Source organism: Leguminivora glycinivorella, chromosome 10, assembly GCF_023078275.1.
Source record: "Leguminivora glycinivorella isolate SPB_JAAS2020 chromosome 10, LegGlyc_1.1, whole genome shotgun sequence".
Classification (NCBI taxonomy): Eukaryota; Metazoa; Arthropoda; class Insecta; order Lepidoptera; family Tortricidae; genus Leguminivora; species Leguminivora glycinivorella.
Genome location: NC_062980.1, coordinates 20,525,685 through 20,546,145, shown reverse-complemented (window position 1 = coordinate 20,546,145; position 20,461 = coordinate 20,525,685). Strand labels below are relative to the sequence as shown.

Genomic DNA, 20,461 nt, shown 5'->3' with positions numbered 1-20,461 from the left:
ACCAGTTGGTGTGGTGAAAACATATTTACTCATTTTGAGATAAGTACGTATATTTATATTGGACTTAAATGATGAAGGAAATATAACAATATTAAGAAAAACCTGTAATGATACCTGCGCATATAACGACCCTATTCAGTCTGGTAGCTAACTGCCTCGTGAAGTAAGCTGGTTGCGATCTGAACAGGGGGATATCCTGAAAACAAAATACTGATGTGCCGACGGAAACTTTCCCAAATAGAGATTTAAATTTCCTCATTTTATTGGAAAGTTTCTGCAACTTGCACACAATCAATACAGCACAATAGCATTCCGTGATCATAGCATTTCTTTTTTTTTTGCCACTTTTATGAAGTGTGATATTTAAAAAAAAAAAGTGCTATTTCTACTCAGAATTACTAGCCTTTTCAATCCTAGTAGTTAAAAAAATTGTCCCATACGATTTTTTCTTATTTTGTTACCATTTTCCGTAGATGTTGTACGGGGTAACAAAAGAGGAAAGTAAAAAAAATGTATGGAAATTCTGGGATACTTTTTGTCTCCGAGTGAGATTGAAAGTACTCGTGATTCTGAGTACAATTGACCTAAAATTCCCTAAAACAATAAAAAAAAAATTATTGGCAAAAAAAAAGAAATGCTCCATGTGCAACTGCGTCGAAATATCGGGAGGTCGACAAAAACCAAAAAGGTAATCACGGTCTATATCCCGGTCACTATAAGTCTAATGACATTTATTCTCATAAAGATAATAATTGACATGAGAACATATTTACATCTAATTTCATCGTCGCAATCAACTGCTATCTACATAGAAGCGGGCAAACGCACACGGGTGTCATGATAGGTAACATAGTGGATACCCCCTCCAACTCAGGGGGGACTGAAATCTTCTCGAGGTTAGAGCCGGCGTAGCTTTATTTGACGTTCATATACGCATTCTGATATGCCTACTTGGAAAATATATATTTCATTTCATTTCATTTCATTTCATCTATCACGCGTCCGCACCAATCGGCGATCCGGACACTAAACTTTTTTGATCACCAAATAAGTAATAAAAATAAAATAAACAAATAAACTTTTCGGTAAATACATGCAAATGGTAGGAGTACAGCGCCACGTAGAGATCCTCTCTAAGGCACAGCGGAGCTTCCTTCACTAGTTCGGGCATCCAGTTGCCTGTGGAATATTATAGTACATAATAGGCGAGATGACTAAAAAAAGTAGTCCATCAGTTAGATTATCAAAGAATTTTAGACACGTATTTTTAATTTTTTCTCGTAAACGAAAAATGACGACGGTACAGTGCGTTGAAGGTTCGCGTGACGTCACGCCTAGATACAATTTTTACTTAGAAGTGACGTCACAAGCCCCCACTCCGGAACTTTGATGCTCTATATCTTTGTATTTTTTCATTAATTAGAAAAAGCGAAAAATATGTGTTCAGTATTTTTGGACGATCTAATTAACGGACTAAACGGAATGCCATTTTTTATGTAGTAGTCGTCATCCCTATTAGGGATACAAATGTTATTTGATTGAAACGCTCACGATAATGTATCTTTCGTAGCTATCTATCTCTATCGCTCTTGCGTATTGACGCGACAGAGCCAGACTACATTTCTGCGGCGTTTCGGTGGCGTTTCGCGTCGCAGAATTGCCATTCGGCTACGCACCCTGAAAAGTAAATTACAAAATAGCAACCCACCTCTTTGCCTCTGCCAAAGAAGGGCCGTATATTGTTTCACTCGCTCCAAAAGCGTCAGGTTCAAACCGCTATGTTTCAAGTAGTTATATAGATTGGTAACATTGTAGTCGAAGTTCAGCAATTCCCGATACTTTAGGTACATCTCTCTGAACGCGGAACTACCTATCCATATACATACGACATGGCATATGTAACACATGAAGACTTCGTAGTACATTTCTTGAAGGGTGGTGGAGGCATACTGAAATAGGAGTGGGTGTGATGCATACTGAAATAGGAATGTTGACTGTTTATCTAGAGCGGCTGATTTCCCCACCGAGACCAAACTCGAGTTGAAAGAAACCGACGGGAAGTCATAAAATGATGTACACCCTCAGAAGTCTCAGGAAGACCTCTACCATCTAAGACTTGACACCACTAGACATAATTATGCCAGTATATAAAACTACACGAATTCTTTCTGCAGTTTTTATTTTATTTTCTTAGGTTAATACTCACATTGCCAGAGTTAGTTCTGGTAATAAGGCTGAAGATGAAGCCCAGTGCGATCGCGTAATCATCTTGCCACCTCATTGGTACTAGGAAACTGTGGTTACCGGAGAATTTCCTTTTCTTAAGTAACACCACCGTGTGACAACCTAAAATATAATATAAATAGAAATCATTTATTGGCAAACACACACAAATGTAATACTATACAAGCCACGATACATAAAAAGGAGAAAACGCCACGAAATGATGTCATCTCCGCATGTGACTTCCAGGACTGCGCTGATCTTCCGATGAGACTATCCGATTAAACAATCACATCTTCAGCAATCTTTAGAAAATACAAATAATAGAGAACTTACCTAAGAAAATATACAAAATAATAATATACTAAATACTAATGCTCCGAAAACAGCGTACGGCGTATTACGCGAAAGCAAGCATCCAAGCATTGGAGGCTTTCACTTTTTCTTTGTATCACTGGCAAGTTTATCACTGGCAAGTTTAGTATGCCAGTGTGAGAGTGACAGATGTCTTATCCATAAGTGATAAAATTGGAAGCATAATACGCCGGCAGGTCCGTTTGGACGTGCACTGACGTCAACATGATATGAAAATGATCAGAATCATTAAAATCAGCAGGGTTAGCACATGATTGGCGTGAAATTATGACGCCGCGACATAGACTACCCGATTATGTCAAGAATACAATAGAAAAAGTAGTGCGTGATGTCCCTCCGCGCGGAATAAGTGAAACTTCGTAATGTGTTGTTTTTCAAAATTCGAGTTGGCAACACTGAGCGTTAAACCGTTTAACGTCAGTTGGAAGTCGCATTAGACGTTTCACTTCAAAAATACATTATCTATAAAGCGGTGAGATACTAACTGCGGTGAAATACTGTCACGCCAATCATGTGTTAGCTGATTCGTTAGCTACTCGTAATCCACAACAACATACCTTCTCCTCTTATATCAGGATCTATCCATTCGTTGTAATATTTCTCGTACTTATCTAGATTTTCGACGGGTTTCGGTATATAGTAAGAATTAAGCAATATTGACGCTGAGAACAATATAAATAAATTATGATAGGTACCTATAAATGTTCAGTGTGATCATTTAGTAAGAGTTCATTTTGCCACTAAAAGCATGAAAATTCTTGATACATTTATCATGGACCTAGTTAAAATATTGAAAAACTCACGTCTACAGGCAATCACGATCCACCAACAAACCATTGCTTCGATGATCAAACTGATGATCGCCACATCAATCAAATTGTAAAATCTTTGACTCTGAAACAAAAATAGATATTGAGCAATTTTACGGAGCCTATTGGTTGAAACAAGTTAAGAACAGGACCAGTGTGCGTAGCCAAATGCCCAAACGCTACACGAGTCGCTCACGATTCGTGAGCGTTTCGTAAAGCGTTTGTGCATTCGGCTAAGGCACACAGGTAGTTTGGAGAAGCTGATAATGACGGACCGTGTGTCAAAGAAGACGTAGGCAGAAGAGGAGTATGACTGAAGGACGGAGCCATCTTATACTCGGCAGAAAAGAGGCATTCCACGAAATAGTCTACCGTTGTCTCGTACATACGCGACTTTTCTGACAGTTCTTTAGTGTAAGAGGACCTTCATGGCAATGTGCAGAATTATCTATAGAAAAATGATCGCTTGCTAAACTCTCAGCAAAGTAAAATCGCTACACAAGAAATATAAATGCGTTTGTACGGGTCAGCCGGTGGAATGCTCAAAATGCCCAGTCTAGGAGATGGATTCGCGCTTTTCATGACCACACCACACGATGTCTGTCACTGATACCAGCAGGCAGCATGCATTGGGCCATTGGGCTAAAGATTTCTAAAGCGGCTTGAAGAGCACTGGTAAAGAGTATCCACTGTTGTCACGTCTCTCATGAGAATAGGGCGAGGAAGAAGATTGGTTGAAACACAATACTTGGTACCTACATCGGACGCATCAACCTATCGTACTTTATAATTGTAGAAATCCTCTTCTATACTGCAATTACTGCATTTTGTCAACAGAACATTCTAGTATCTAATACCTCCTATTGAATTAATAGTTTTAATTATGATGCAAAATTACCTTAAAGTCCTTACAGAAATGTTTATAAAAATTGTAAAAGAAGCGCAGACGAAGAAGTCTTGCCAGCTGATAGCCCCAGTTATTAGTAAACATAGTTAGTAACGGCAGAATAAGTGAAAGGATGTCAATATACGTTTGCACTTTCTTGAACCTTCTGAGTTTAACGTGTCGGTAAACAAACTTTTCGCCTATTATAACTAGCTCTATCTGAAAAAAAAAGTAAACGATTAATCTCATCGTTGGTGTCATTACGAATATTCGTAATCAGGAGATCATGCTGAATGTAACGACACCATTTTAAGTTTGAGGTCTCTCTGTCTGTCTGTCTGTGTGTTTGTTTGTCTGTGGCATCGTAGCTCCCGAACGGATGAACGATGAACGGATTTCCATTTAGTCTTTTTTTGTTTGAAAGCTGAATTAGTCTAAATAAATAAATAAATATTATAGGACATTCTTACACAGATTGACTGAGCCCCACGGTAAGCTCAATAAGGCTGTGGGTGTGGGTTATACTCGGACAACGATATAATTATATAATATACAAATACATATACATAGAAAACATCCATGACTCAGGAACAAATATCTGTGCTCATCACACAAATAAATGCCATTAACGGGATTCGAACCCGGGCCCGCGGCTTAGCAGGCAGGGTCACTACCCTACACAGACCGGTCGTCAAATAAATAATATGTCTTACAAATAAGATTGTGCTAGATATTTTTGAGACCTTCGTTGTGAAACATAATTGTTATTGAAGGAATAGGAGATCCCATAAGATTTTCGTGTATATGTGGCAATAAATGGCACTTTTCTTGCCACCGACTTTGCAAATTAAAAATAGTAACTATATTTTATTTTAGGTATCGGTCATGTTTACCTAAATCATGTTCCATCTGTCATTTGCACTCGATCGTCAGATCCTTAGTCATGTTACAATCTTGCTTTATTTCAGTATCATTTACCCAGTACATTAACCATAGTTAACCAAAATATATATGCTATCAATACGAGTAGAATCAAATGTCAACTGTTAATTGATGCTCTTTGAATATTGTCGATGCAAATGGTCATCAGTTCTCGTTAGAGCTTTGTTTGCGAATTGATGGTAAAATGACTCCGTGGGGTTAATTATTCGTCGATACGGCCAGTGCTATAGCTTAGTGTAGCTTGTTGCGACTGTGGATTTGCGTTAACGGATATTGAATGTTTTGTTTTTGGGTACATTTATGTTTTGGGTTATAGGAGTTTTTATATTTTTTAGTACAATTCAAACTTGAATAACCATTTTGAAGACTATAAAATGGTTTTACGTTTGGATTGCACTGTTACTCGTAATACAGTCTGGTGGATCGCAAGTTGAGTAGGTAAGGTACTGGGGGACGATTTTTGAGTCTCACTGTCACTAAAATACCGGTTGAAAACGGTGAATTGCCTATTATTTTCAGTGACAATTTTCTGAATTCGAACGCCGTGAGACTCAAAAATCGGCCCCCAGACCTGGCGTTGGTCTAGTCTGTGAATTATTTACCCAAGCAGTGAAACCGTTGCGGCTAACCCGGCTACACCGGCTTAAAAAATTATACTTGGCTTATAGGTACATTTATACTTACCTAGTACAGTCAAGTGCAAAAATATGTATCGAAAAAATCGTCTCAGAAATATGTTACCTACCCACTACGCTCTTATTACACCGGACTAAGATGCTATGGGACATATTTTTGAGTAAGATGTGTACACCCATTTTTTTACACTTGACTGTAACAAACACAAAGTTTTCGTCCGTGGAATGAAAAAATGTGACAACCTTTTGGGCGTCAATGGACATCTTTATATGGCTCTTTTATATACGAGTATATTGCAGGTATATTCATCTCTCTCTCGTATCTCTCGTACCGTACGCCTATTTGCCACCGACGTGGTATAAAAAAACGTAAACTCACCGTATAAAACTCCGACACAAAATGCGCGAGATGTAAAACGTCAAGAAGAGCCAAGATCATCATCAGCTGATGTATCGTCTCCAATGGCAAAGTGTTCAAGATCAGGACGATGGCTGAAGAGAGGTACGGTCCGACAAACCAGACCAGGGCCAGCCACAAGGTGTACTTGCGGGTCAGGTGCGCTTTTACTGGCTGCGTCATCCACTGCAACAATATTATTTTCCCCTCAGTAGCTCGGAAACACGTGTTTTGTCCTTTAATACTAGCGGGTTACGCATTTATCCACTAGTGGATAAAGTAATTTGACCTTGAATATAGTCTTTTTTCTGCTTTAAAATTGATATAAAGTGAAGTGAATCTAATGTGATGATAAAGTAATTTGATGATTTACCACCTAGTGATGACGATGAACTACTGTGGAGCAGTGATAAATGCGTTTTTTGCGTTGTACTTTCCTCGCTATAGTGAGGGGAAACGTTTTGTGTTACACTCGGGTGCAAATGTATTTTACTTCTCGTGTGTTAAAAAACTCGCAAGTTCAGGATTCTATTCTCGAATCTAATCTACAGGGAGCGTACTTTTCATGCCGATGACATTAATCTGACGTCACGCTCCGTATAGGGTGATCCCAAATAGTTTTATTGTAAATTATTAATCATTAGTCGTCAATTATTTTAATCGTGTACAAATTACTTCAAATACAGTAGTCCATTTACATGTGGCATAAATAATACCTACTCGAAATGTGAAACGTGAATAAAATTATTTGATTTGTTTTATACATAAATTTAATTAAATAGTATTGTTAACAACACATTACAGTAAATACGTAGAAAAGAGAATTCCTCTCTAACGTAAATCACACCATCCTTCTTGCATTCATTACCATGCAAAGAAATTCATAACTTAAAATGATTAATGACTAATGATTAATAATTTACAATAAAACAATTTGTGATCACCCTATATGGAGCGTGACGTCAAATTGATGTCATCGGCACGAGAAGTACGCTCTCTGCTAATCTATATAGAATCCTTTCACTTGCTCGTTTTTCAATTCCACACTCGGCGTTAAAGTACAACTTTGCCCCCTTGTATAACAAATAACTATTGTACTTTATTCATCAGACAGGTCAATAACACTTACCGGAAGCTGAATCATTTTCCCATCTCTAAGCAGGTATTTGATGGAGTTGAATGGGTTCTCTTTAGGTGGTTCCTGCACTTGCATGTAGTCCAAGGCTGATGTCGGGTGCCGGTGGATGACAAAACGGGTCTATACGAAAAGGAAGTAAAATTTAACAGCACACTTGGGCGATTCTTTAGCTATACTTAAAAGCGAGACGCCTTTGATCTAGTAGGTTTGATATTAAAACCTAACCTACATAGGTTAGGTTTTAATGTTGACTGATAAATTAAGAAAATGACATGTAAAATATTTTTATTAATAAATGATCGTATCGTATCGTATCGTAAAACCAAAAACAAAAATATAGATATATGGCAGTATTCTAGGTGTATTATAGAATAGAATAGAATAGAATAGAATAAACATTTATTCGTGAACACAGACAAGACAAAGAATACATAGACGACCGATCGTATCCGGAACACCACGCTGCGTTCAAAAACCCGCATTGCTGATGTCGGCGAGAGGACTGCCAGGCTTAAATGGGACTGGGCTGGTCACGTCTGCCGCATGCACCCTGACAGGTGGGCTAGTGTAGCTAAGCTACAAAAAGAGCGCGGACGCGGCAGGCATAGCAGGAGATGGAGGGACGACCTAGAGACCTTTCTCACTGTCAATAAACTGGGAGTCATGGAGGTCACGGAGAGAGGCTTTTGCCCAGCAGTGGGACACCATTAAAGGCTAGTAAAAGAAATAGGTATATGGAATATTTTCAAATGTTCCCTATTCAAATATAGTATACGAATCATTTGAGATGATTTTTTCGTCTCGAGCCCTAATCCGTAAACAAATGCCCTTTTGTTTTAATTATGCACATTGGCTAGCCTCCGTTTTCAGGGCTCGCGACAGAGCCACAGTATCGATAAAAACAACTATCGTAATAGCATCAAATTTATGTTACAGGTAATTAATTCATAAAAAAACCGCAACACATGTGGTAATTTTTGCAGGTACTTGTTTTAAAGATGACAAGACGTGTTACCTGCGAATAGGCTTTTTAGAACTTTGAACTATATTTTTAGAACAGTGAAGTTTTTCAACGATTACTGCACAAAATGAACAATAATTTTTGTTTAACAAATCAGGGCAAAACACGAAAAAATCATCTTAGAAAAATCTTGTAGGCGATTTTTAGTGACGTCAGAAATACGGCTAGTTAGGTATCGAGATTAGACCGGGATGGATATACCTTGTCGTCAATATTCTCCTGGAAAGCGCCCACAGGTAACTTCAATATGTCCGTGTACTCAGTGGTGTGTGCGGACACTCGCACGGGCCGGTGCTCCGTGCCTTCTAGCTGCCCGAATATTGAGCCCTGCCGAACGAGAATGCAGTTTACAAGCAATCGAATATGACGACCGGTCTGGCGCAGTCGGTAGTGACCCTACCTGCTACGCCGCGGTCCCGGGTTCGAATCCCGGTAAGGGCATTTATTTGTGTGATGAGCACAGAGTCATTCCTGAGTCATGGATGTTTTCTATGTATATAAGTATTTATATATTATATATATCGTTGTCTGAGTACCCACAACACAAGCCTTCTTGAGCTTACCGTGGGCCTCAGTCAATCTGTGTAAGAATGTCCTATAATATTTATTTATTTATTATTATTTATTTAATCCTTTGGCCTGTCCCGTACAAACGCATGACTAATTTTTTGGACATATTCTACACAATGCTTTAGAGAATGATCCTTTTAGACTAGCCAATTTTTAGAAAATTCACGTTTGTACGGGACAATGGTAGACTATTTCATGAAAATCTAGTCTGAAAATCAGCGCTAGATAGCTTTAACTGTCCTAGTTATTGCCATAACCATCGCCTAGTTATTTAAGTGAATGTACTTTCGTTTATTTTTTCTGTAAATGTAAATGTACACGTAGTATTAAGTTGTACAGTCTTCTTAGTTGTGGCAATAATATTTTTTTTTAAATGCTTGTTTGGTCACTGGAATAAAGTTCAGGAGTATTGGCGGTAGCAGAGATATAGAAGAGAAAGTGTTTTTACAGAATATTTTATATCCTAGGTCGAATATTGGGTATTGGCACTTGGCAGCCAATCAATCAAGATTTTGGAGACCTTGCAAAATCTTACAAGTAGTATACAACTTTTTACTGAAATAACGAACTTACACGTTCGTGAGTTTCCGAAAAAATGCGAAAGAAAAATATCTTGCACTACATCTGTAAGTGCCTAAAGTGAGTAGGTACTCACTTTAGGCACACCTCGGACACTGGCGATCAAATATATGCGCGTTCCTAGCACACTTGCTTGTATGAGTGAAATATGACAGGTCGACTGTTCGCGTTTTTGACAGGCGGTAACTATGAGGTAACCGAGAGGGGGTGGGCGGTACTTTCAGCGGAGAGCGGGAGTGGCCATACTGTATGATAGTACTCTTTATTATACTGTGCTTTAGGAATGAATAGCGTGACATAGCGTGGTTACTGATTGATCAGGTACTACAGAAGATGTTTTTTCTTAGTCTACACTAATTTTAGGAGGAAAATTAACCTTCTTAAGAATAGCCAAGGTTTTCCCCTCATGAGAGATGACTACTTCGCCTCGATGCACTATAAACACCCATGGGTTGAGGTCCATCTCCCTCATAACTGGGACATTAGGCAGCAGATGTAGAAGGAAACCAACGCAGGACAGCTGCTTCATCATCTGCTCGCCTCCTTTTAATAATGTGTTGACACCGCCGAAGGTTCTGCGAATATTAACAGGTTTAAAACCGGCCAAGAGCGTGTCGGGTCACGCTTAGTGTAGGGTTCCGTAGTTTTCCGTATTTTTCTCAAAAACTACTGAACCTATCAAGTTAAAAATAATTTTCCTAGAAAGTCTTTATAAAGTTCTTCTTTTGTGATTTCATGATAAAAAAATGACCCAGAGACATGGTGAAAAGAGGGTAGGTAACTTCGTGCCTCGCACAGCTAAACTATGGAATATACTTTCACCTGCAGTATTTTGTTCGGACTCGAGCGAGATGAGTAGATGACCCGACATAATACTACAAGGGGCGGCACATATGTTTAGCGCTGAGGGGGATAACTGCGCATGGGGACGCATACCCTTCACCCCCTGTAATTCCCTAAGAGATCTGTTTTTGTCTTCTGCGCAATAACTATCAGCGCTAAAGTTATGTGCCGCCACTTATATTTATATGTATTTTAGGCATAATTACATAAGTTGATACATACTGTTTATGAAAGAAATGAATGATATCCTGTTTGAACATGGAGCTTACACGCTTGTGTATAAAATGTTCGTATATGTTGACGCCATTCGTTCTGTAAAACGTAAAACTAATATAAGGGCACTTTCAGAATTTGGGACCCCCACAATTAGCGTAAATTGTTAATAAACATGATCTCACTGTCAGTTTTGTGACGATAATTTTATTAAACATGAAATCTCAATAAAAATATTGTTTTATTTATTTATTTATTTATTTATTTATTTAAACCTTTGGGAAACAAACAGGCAAATACAACACATATAGTCAAATCACAATACACATACAAAAGCCACACAGTTTCCACTAATGTATAACACATGTATCTCTGTTGCTCAGAATTATTACTAATACATACTAAAGGTAAAATTTTAAATCTATCAGTTCTAAGTTACATGCAAAGAGAGTGATTGTTGGTTGCTAAGGTACAGTTATGAAATGAAATGAAATGAAATGAAATATTTATTTTCCAAGTAGGCATATTACAATGCGCTTATGAACGTCAAATAAAACTACGCCGGCTCTAACCCTACGCCTCAGCCTCGAGAAGATTTCAGTCCCCCCTCAGTTGGAGGAGGGTATCCACTATGGGACCGGCAAGAAACTCGGCGGGCCACTTCTTTTCAAAACATTACATCTTATATTTAACATGCATTAAAAAAAAACAAGATACAATTTAATAAGCAAAAGTATTCATAAAAAAAAATATTAACACAAGAAATTATACAAAGTACAAAGCTATTATGATTATTAATAAGAGATGTTAGAGATGTATAGAGTCTCTAAGTGTCAAAGTACATCTAAAAAAATTATACATGAAGAAAAAAACCGAATAACTAAAATAACTTTAGAGTTGTAAAAGACTCTTGTTGTCTTAAGCAAAGGAAAAAAAAAATATATGTATACTTAATCTACTTTTTTCCTTGGAGATGTATATGGTCTCCAAGAGTCAGAAAGAAAAATAAACAAACAAGGACCGAACAGAGTGCCTCAACGTAATCTCATTCAAAATTAATGTTACATAGAATAGCATAGCCCCTATTAGCTGAAACAGACCGGTCTTCACAAACAGCACCCGTTCACGAATATGGCGCGCATCTCAGCCATCGCCTCCCTCAATCGGGAAGGTGGCGACCCGATCAACGACGTCACCGTAAGCAAAGACTTTTTAGCGAGCATGACATGTTCAAGCTGTCCGGGCTGTATTAAATATTCCAATAATAAGTGAATACGGTATACCTAGATGTAAGACACAACATTCCGTGCTTGTATGTTACATAGTTTAAATTGACTTAATTGAAAACAAGATCTTGGGAGATGTAAAAGGTCCCCACAGTCAATTATAATTAATGGGATATAATAAAAAATAAAAATTTGGAGGTGTAAAGGTTCTCCAAGTGTCAAAAGAACTAGAAATAGAAAAAAAAAAATGCGTATGAAATACAAATTTCACGTCAAGAGACTGTTAAGCTAGCAATCTCCAACTAATTCTACAGAATACATAACTAGTATGTACTCAACAAGTCAATATATATATATACCAAATTATAATTATACAATAATAAGGATCAATAATTTAAACAGCCAGTAGCAACAGCGCCTTAAGCATGACAATAATTTAATTGCTATTTCTACTTTTATTTCTTATTGCGGAAACAAATTGATTTAAGGTTAAATGAAATATATCAATGTCGCCAAATTTTTCGTTATAAATCTTACATGCTCTAGGTAAGAATTTATTTCTTGCATAAGTAGTTCGCCCAGATTGAATTGCAAATAAATTTGTGGAACGAGTTCGCCGATCGGGACATCTAATAAATATTTTTGAAAGTAGATCGGGAGCATCAATAAGACCGTGTAAAATCTTAAACAAAAATATCTGGTCACGAATTTCTCGGCGTGCTTGAAGAGTGTCCAAGTCGTTAGGACTATAATTATTGAATTTATATTTCATACTTCTAATAAATTTATTTTGAATCCTCTCTATTGTATGAATGTGAACCTTGAAGCAAGGATTCCAGATTGTTGTAGCGTATTCCAAGTTCGACCTAACAAATGCGTTGAATAGAAGTTCTAAAGTTTTGTACAGATGGTCGTTTTTTTACGCACTAGTTCGAGAAGTTGTTCATTATATGCCAGGTCGAAACTTGGGAGGCTCATCTGTACTGAAAAACGTCGTACGATACACGTGCGAAAAGGAAATTCGTAACTCGTGTCGCCTTCGGTCGTGTTTTAATTTATCGCCACTTGTTTCGAACTTCCTTTTTTACGCACTTGTGTCGTAATGTACTATTTTGTGTTAGTAATAAACGCATAAATGCATTAATCTACACTCACAATGTGAAAAAAGTAAATCTTTAGAGATATTTTATTATTCATTGTCGTCACAAAACTGACAGCGAGTTAACTTTTGTTGACGACTAACGCTAATTGGTGGGACACAAATTCTGAAAATGCCCATAAGTAAATTATGGAGTTTCACATGACAATTTGTATACGGTTCTACATCAAAGATCCATCGGTTTTTTTTAAATATTTTTTCAGTATTTTTTTATCATAACAGCGAACATAATTATACGAAATTACACATCACACATACAATCACGCCTGTATCCCATAAAGGGGTAGGCAGAGCACATGAACTACTCAAGTTTCAGTGCCACTCTTGGCAAAAAGGGGTTGAAAGAAAACGAAAATTGTGACATTGCAGTGACAGGTTGCCAGCCTCTCGCCTACACCACAATTTAACCCATATCCCATAGTCGCCTTCTACGACACCCACGGGAAGAAAGGGGGTGGTGAAATTCTTAACCCGTCACCACACAGGTAAGAAAGGGGGTGGTGAAATTACAAATGCATTCAAAATAACGAAAGTAAATATTTATAGAATCCACGACAATGCTTGGTTTGCGGCAATCGCAGGTAAGCGAGCCAAGCGTTATGAGCGCGATACCTCTTCGCCAAGGGTACTACACCTACCAGAGTTGTGGTCGTGTTTGCGGCTCCCGTATTTACACAGCCAAGAAAAACGTTGTAGCCCCGCCTGATACTGCTTGAATAGTCTGCTAGAGACTTGAAGGCCGATGATGTATAATGCAAAAAAGACCTTGACATGTAAAACAGTACATTACATTTTTATTTTATTTTTTATTTTATTTTATTTCATAAGGTACATAAAACAGACAGTAATCGAAATAACAAAAGGGATACAGGTTAGAAAAGCTTAAGAACTAGATTACAGTCCAAAATTATATGTACACAACATGACTATGAGTTATACTTATTATAATTTATAGCATGTTAATACAATTTTTATATGACAATAATAAAGAAATTTAAAGAAGAACAAGATACCAAAATTTTGAAATTAATTTAAATTAAAAGAAGACAGAAGGTAATTACAAACGCGCTTAACTATACTTAATCAAATATTTTTTGTGACCAAATAAACAGACTTTTTAAATTGAGATATCTTGGAAACATAAATATCAAAATCCTTACAGACTCGAACCATATCGTTAAACTCCCGACACATGCGAACTATTGGATTATAGTATGAGGTATTATTTTTATATACAGCCAAAGCAAACGTATTCGGCGATCGAAATCTGTAAGCTGTGTTGATATTCAGCAGCGACAATAGATATGGAGAATCAATATGAGAATGGACAATTTTGTACAAATGTAGAAGGTCAGATTGCTTACGTCTTACTTGAAGTGATGTGACATGAAACTTTGCCATACGTTGATTATATCCCGAGACAGACCGCCCATAATGGCATCGAAAACACAAGGTTCTAAGAAACTTCCTTTGTACAGCTTCGATTTTATTAGAGTGTACAGCATAGAAAGGTGACCATATAACAGACCCATATTCTAAAACACTGCGTACCAAACTATTATACAATAGCAGCATACTTTGAGGGTTTCTGAAGTTTTTAGTGATACGTATAATAAATCCCAGAAGACGGTTACTTTTATTAATTATGTACTCATAATGCTCATGAAAGGATAGCTTATTATCAAAAAGAACGCCCAAATCTTTAGCTACAGACTTCCTTTCCAATACATGGGACGATAATTTATAAGAATATTGTAAAGGGTTACATTTACGAGTAAACGATATTACAAAACATTTAGCAGAATTAAGGGACATTCGGTTTTTAAGACACCACTCATGAATCACATCTATATCGTTTTGCAATTCAATACAATCTTGAATATTTTCAACAGTTGAATATACTTTCAAATCATCAGCATATAGCAAGCTAGGACAAGACAGATGACTCACAAGGTCGTTTATAAACATTATGAAAAATAACGGCCCCAAATGAGATCCCTGTGGTACGCCAGATGTAATTTTCTGAAGGGAAGGGAATTTTAAAATTCATAGGCACGGATCTGAAATCCACGTGGTTTGGATACGGACCTTCGTTGACGTATCAAAAAGTCACATTTCTGTTGAAGAGACTGCCCATACACAGATTATACAATTTGAGAGAAAAAAGAAAGTTACCTTATCCACCAATAGCTAAAATGTTCCAAAGACCTCTTGATTAGTGCCTCGTCTAGTCGTTCTGCGATGAGGAACTTATTCAAAGAGCTGAACGCGTGTTGGAAGAGGGTGCTGCCTCGTCTACTCAGCATCAAAATCGCTAAAGAGTAGCACAGAACACACCTGGGAGGATAAAATAGAATAACATTTAGTCGTGAACTAAAAGACTATTTTACACATTACAACACAAACAGAAATATTGATAAATGATGCATCATACGTTTTTCTGTCTGTTACCTTCCGTGAATCTTTCTCACTTGATGGTCTCATCGGAAGATCAGCGCTGGAAGTCACCAGCAACACGCTAAGATGAAGCCATTTCGGACATCCAGAAACTGACGCGATATGCCATATCACGCGAACGTGCTTGCTTGCCAACGTGGATCAGTTGGTCAGTACGATTGTACTGGTGTTCGGTGTTTCAAAAGGTTAGAATCCTGGCGGACGGTGAATTTTGCATTTTTCCTACAGCTTCAAACAGTTATAGAAACTCCTACTTATTGTTGTAATACAATAAATGTTTTACCAATAAACTATATTAAGGGAGTACAACACGACTCCCAACAGCATGTCCGTGTCCTTGACATTAAACAATCCGTAAGAGATGCGCAGGAACCCAAACAGTGCCACGCTGTAACTCTGTCCAATCAGCTGAAATAGTACATTACGATGTTAGTGTTAAACTAGCTTTTTTCCGCGGCTTCGCCCGCGTACCCTAATCTTGTTTTCCCATACAAACTTTGGACCCCCATTTCAACCCCTTAAGAGGTGATATTTGAAAAATCCTTTCTTAGTGCTCCTCTACACCTTATAAGGAACCTATGTGCCAAATTTGGGATCTCTAGGATCAGCGGTTTCGGCTGTGCGTTGATATGTCAGTCAGTCAGTCAGTCAGTTTCTTCTTTTATATATTTAGATGGACAGGAAAAAGGAAATTCAAAACTAGTGGCGATAAATGAAATGAACCGAACACGGCTCAGATAGCCGGGCAATTTTGGCACCCCCATACTAAAAGAGGGCTACGCACGCGGTTCAAAGAATCCGAAGGCGTCCTGATAGTCGGATGGTGGCGGCCATACATTGGAGCGAGACACAGCGCGGCGATGGGACTTTTCATTCACACATATGGCTGCCGCTCACCGCTGTCGCGCTTAGACCAATGTCGTGGTTGGGCCGTAATGTACACTTCAGTTTAAGGCCTGAGTGCACGCTCATATTAACACTTTCGCTACCAAGAACCCGACTGTCGGGCACACCGCTCGTAGAAGCGTAGCCGATTACATGGGTTTCCCCGTATGTAGCGAAAATGTCGTAGCGCCGCGTAGAGCCCGGTTTCGAAAGTGTTAAGCGTGCAGCGGGGCGGAGACGAAGCGTGAGGCGAGCATGTCAAAATTTTTTTTTTTGAAGCTCATACAAAGTCGACGTTGCATAAACTGTATTTAAAGACTTAAAGACGTGCTGAAGATGGAATGTTGTGGGTATATCATCATCACCACATAGTATAAAACAAAGTCGCTTTCTCTGTCCCTATGTCCCTATGTATGCTTAAATCTTTAAAACTACGTAACGGATTTTGATGCGGTTTTTTTTTAATAGATAGAGTGATTGTAGAGGAAGGTTTACATGTAGGTATAGTACCCGTGCGAAGCCGGGGCGGGTCGCTAGTAAGCTATAATACTCACTAAGTCCATCTGATCTGGCGTGGGAAAGTCATCCAGCTCTATATACGTCGGTAGCCAGCAGCCGCCCCGTTTCGCAATGCTGGTCAGATCAAACTGATCATTCCATTCATACACGACGCATTCCATTACCAGGTAATGGCTGACTGTGAACGTCAGTAGTATAGGAAAACATTGCCATTTTAGTAACTGAAATTAAAGATACTTCGTTATTAATTGTTTGCTAATCTTTACCAAACGTAAATAAATAAATTGTTTTTAATCATTATTATTTGACATGTTTCTATTTGATTATGATCGCTGGGCATAACCTGGGAGATTCACACGTTCCTGGTAGGTTTCCGTAGCTGAGTTGGTTAAAAGCAACTAGCCGGTTCCCGAGGTGAAGTTTCTCCAAAAAGCGCTAAAGTGCATTAGGGTCATTCCGAATGACAGAAATGCTCGGATAATTCCGAAAGGAGAATCTTGATATTATCAAAGATTTATTGAATTCTATGATATGATGGAAATAATGGTGATTTTTATGCGACTCTCGAAACGAGACGTCTTTCGGAATTATCCCAATGCACCTTAAAACACTTTAGTGATTATGAGACCATTAAAAATAACTTTTAGTTATAGCCTGGCAAAAAAGAGTAGAAAAAAATTGGGCAAAGAGTAGGTAGTATAATATGAATTGGGACACCACCGTGTATGAGAACCGTCCCATATAACCATAATCGGTCGCCGTTCCTACGCAAATCCTCCTATTTTGTGTACACACAGGTCTTCGGGTCTCAATGCTTAGTCGCTGTACGGTCGACGTTTAGTCGCGGCGACCCAAATGGGGACGATTGGTAACAGGCACAAATGGTCACAGAAGTGACAGAAGTGTGCACTACGCGTGCACACATTGTTACCGTTTGGCGACTACTTTCCCAAAATCATTCGTTCATTTCATTCTTTTCAAATGGCGACTGTCAGAGACGTCAAAGTAAAAAAGCAATAAAATCATTTGACATTAAAATGTAATGGCGTAATAATTTGTTAAAGATAAATATTGTTTGCATTTGTAATATAATGTGGGCTAATTACCATGGCCAATTAAATTGCTCCAGTGATTTCATAAAATAAGTCTAAATTTATCAACGCGCCATCAATTTACCTCAGTTTAACCAGTAATAATATTATTGACTACTCGGTGTTTGCGTGTTATGTATATTGATTGGTGAAGTTTTAGTGCTCCGGTGCATATACTATACTGAAATAATAAAAATAACGCCTAGAAAACCAATAAAGTTGTTAAAATATAGATTAAGACTGTAATATTCCATATAAAAAACAGTCGCCAAACGGTCACCAAACGGTTGACAAACGGTCGCAAAATGGTCGCAGCGTACACGCGTGACCGAAAGCAGTGAATATTTATAGGATTTTCAAAATGGCTATATATTCATTTTTTCCAGGTATCCTCAAACTTTATAAACAATTAAATATGCCGTCGTACTCAGTTGTCCTCACTAAAGAAGATTAAAAAAAATTGTAACGTGCGTACCGAGCTGCTGGGTTGTAAAGGATCGGGGATCATATTATTATGGTCTTCTATAGATCAACTAGTATTTTGCGGCATTTCACAATTGACACTTGTTGAAGTAGTCGTCATTAATATTACTATCAACATTAATTTCAGCGATCTGTACTTCTTTTGTCAAGATTTTTGTATAGATAAGTGTCCACGAATTTGTAATGTTAAAGAGACATAAATAAAACGTAGTAGAGTAAATAATGTGTTTTTTTTGTAACCCAAACAAAATATTTGTAGATACGAGTGCGGAAAAGAGGAAAATCGATACGAGTAGCGATAAATTAATACACGAATGAAGGGAGTGTTTTAAATCGACACGAGTTGTGAATGTCCTTTTCGCACGTGTATCGTACGACGATCTTCAGTACCTAAATCTAAGCTAAGAGTTTCGACCAGACAAGAAATGAAGAAAATGAATCATTGCTTGATTTGTTCGCACTACTGCGTGTAAAAAGCAGCATCTGTACTGAAAAAAACTATCATTGCGCAACAGAAATTCTATTAATATCACAGTAAATACTCTATTTCATTTGATTCCTACTTTTATTGTGTAAAGCAACACTGCACTTCATTTTTATCAGTAAGAATTAAAAATTATATATTTAATACATTAAGTAACTATAAAGTGCTTATCTATTTGTATTATCATTCTGCACTTTTCTGAACTTTCCCACATTTCTATAAAATGTCGAAGAGTGCTTAAATGGTCGTCGTCGTTTATTATTATTTAATTCGCTCTTATTTAAATGATTCAAAGCAACCAGTCCACAACTTCACAAGAAAGTTTGAGAAACCTTCGTATTTCAGATTGTCATTTGCGGATACAGTGGTTTAGGAGCAGTTCGGTAATCAGACCTACACATGTGTGTACAAATTCTGTCAATGTCACTGTCAGAAACCGTTCTGACAGTGACAATGACAGCCACAAATTCGTCCACATGTTGTTACCGTTATGTGTGCAAACGTCGACTAATAAAGTGTCGTTAAAAGTCATTCTGACAGTGACATTGACAGCCACAAATTCGTACACATTTTGTTACCGTAACGAGTGCACACGACGACTACATTTTGTTATTGTAACAATACGGTCGCATTGTTTGCACGACGTTACCACGCGTTATGTCACATTTGACAGTTAGTTACTGATTTGAAGATTTTGCGACTGAAATGGTTGTATGGGGTTGCGCATGTCGCAACTATTCTGACACTTTCCTGTGTTGCTATGATAAAAAAATAGTTCCATTTTATACTCTTTTTCACCAAATTGTAAGTCAAAATAAAATAAATAATGTATTTGAAGAACAGAATTTAAATACACACCAGCAGCAAAGAGACATTCGCCAAAGGAGTGTTAGCCAAATAATTGAAATAACCTAAAAACAGGTGCAGGCGCGCATATTTGCTAGCAGCATATATGAGCAAGGCGGTGTCTTGTGAGACGTTTATGGGTGACAGAACGGGTAGCATGTACCAGGGAATCAGGGCTATAATGTCGAGGACGAAACCACGTTTCAAGTAGCGGTAGAAACACATCCGGAAGGAGTAGATTAGGAGACCTCTCTCGTCATAATAAGGTGACTGAAAGAAATAAAATAAATAAATATTCTGGGGACCGTTACATAGATCAACCTAGCCCCAAACTAAGCAAAGCACCGACGGTGCTAGGCGACGATATACATAGGTGCTTATAATAGATAAAAGTAAAAAACATCCATAACTCAGAAACAAATGTCTAGTCTGTGTTCATCACACAAATAAATGCCCTTACCGGGATTCGAACCCAGGACCGTCGGATCAGCCAGCAGTACCAACTACGCCAGACCGGTCACCATATTCGTAGTTCTATCTATCATACAACTGCGGGTCCATCATAATCATCATCATTTCAGCCATTAATCGCCCACTGCTGAGCATACGACTCCCTTCGTGTATAGTCAACCAATTGGAACCCTAGGCCACTGTAGAACTATGTCATAGTAACGTTATAA

At 38.0% G+C, this 20,461-nt stretch overlaps 1 protein-coding gene across 1 annotated transcript in view; it reads right to left on the bottom strand.

Annotated features, from left to right (window-relative positions):
* The window catches only part of LOC125230706, a 40,891-nt gene that overhangs the window by 9,552 nt on the left and 10,878 nt on the right, over positions 1-20,461 (bottom strand). The window contains exons 6-20 of the mRNA XM_048135963.1: positions 19,794-20,051; positions 16,913-17,098; positions 15,757-15,881; positions 15,192-15,353; positions 10,641-10,730; positions 9,952-10,150; positions 8,628-8,753; positions 7,397-7,525; positions 6,250-6,453; positions 3,402-3,492; positions 3,156-3,260; positions 2,207-2,346; positions 1,709-1,949; positions 1,094-1,179; positions 115-196 (exon numbers count right to left, since the gene is read on the bottom strand). Of these exons, the coding sequence (XP_047991920.1) occupies positions 115-196; positions 1,094-1,179; positions 1,709-1,949; positions 2,207-2,346; positions 3,156-3,260; positions 3,402-3,492; positions 6,250-6,453; positions 7,397-7,525; positions 8,628-8,753; positions 9,952-10,150; positions 10,641-10,730; positions 15,192-15,353; positions 15,757-15,881; positions 16,913-17,098; positions 19,794-20,051 (2,224 nt within the window). The remainder of the gene's footprint in view (positions 1-114; positions 197-1,093; positions 1,180-1,708; positions 1,950-2,206; positions 2,347-3,155; positions 3,261-3,401; positions 3,493-6,249; positions 6,454-7,396; positions 7,526-8,627; positions 8,754-9,951; positions 10,151-10,640; positions 10,731-15,191; positions 15,354-15,756; positions 15,882-16,912; positions 17,099-19,793; positions 20,052-20,461) is intronic.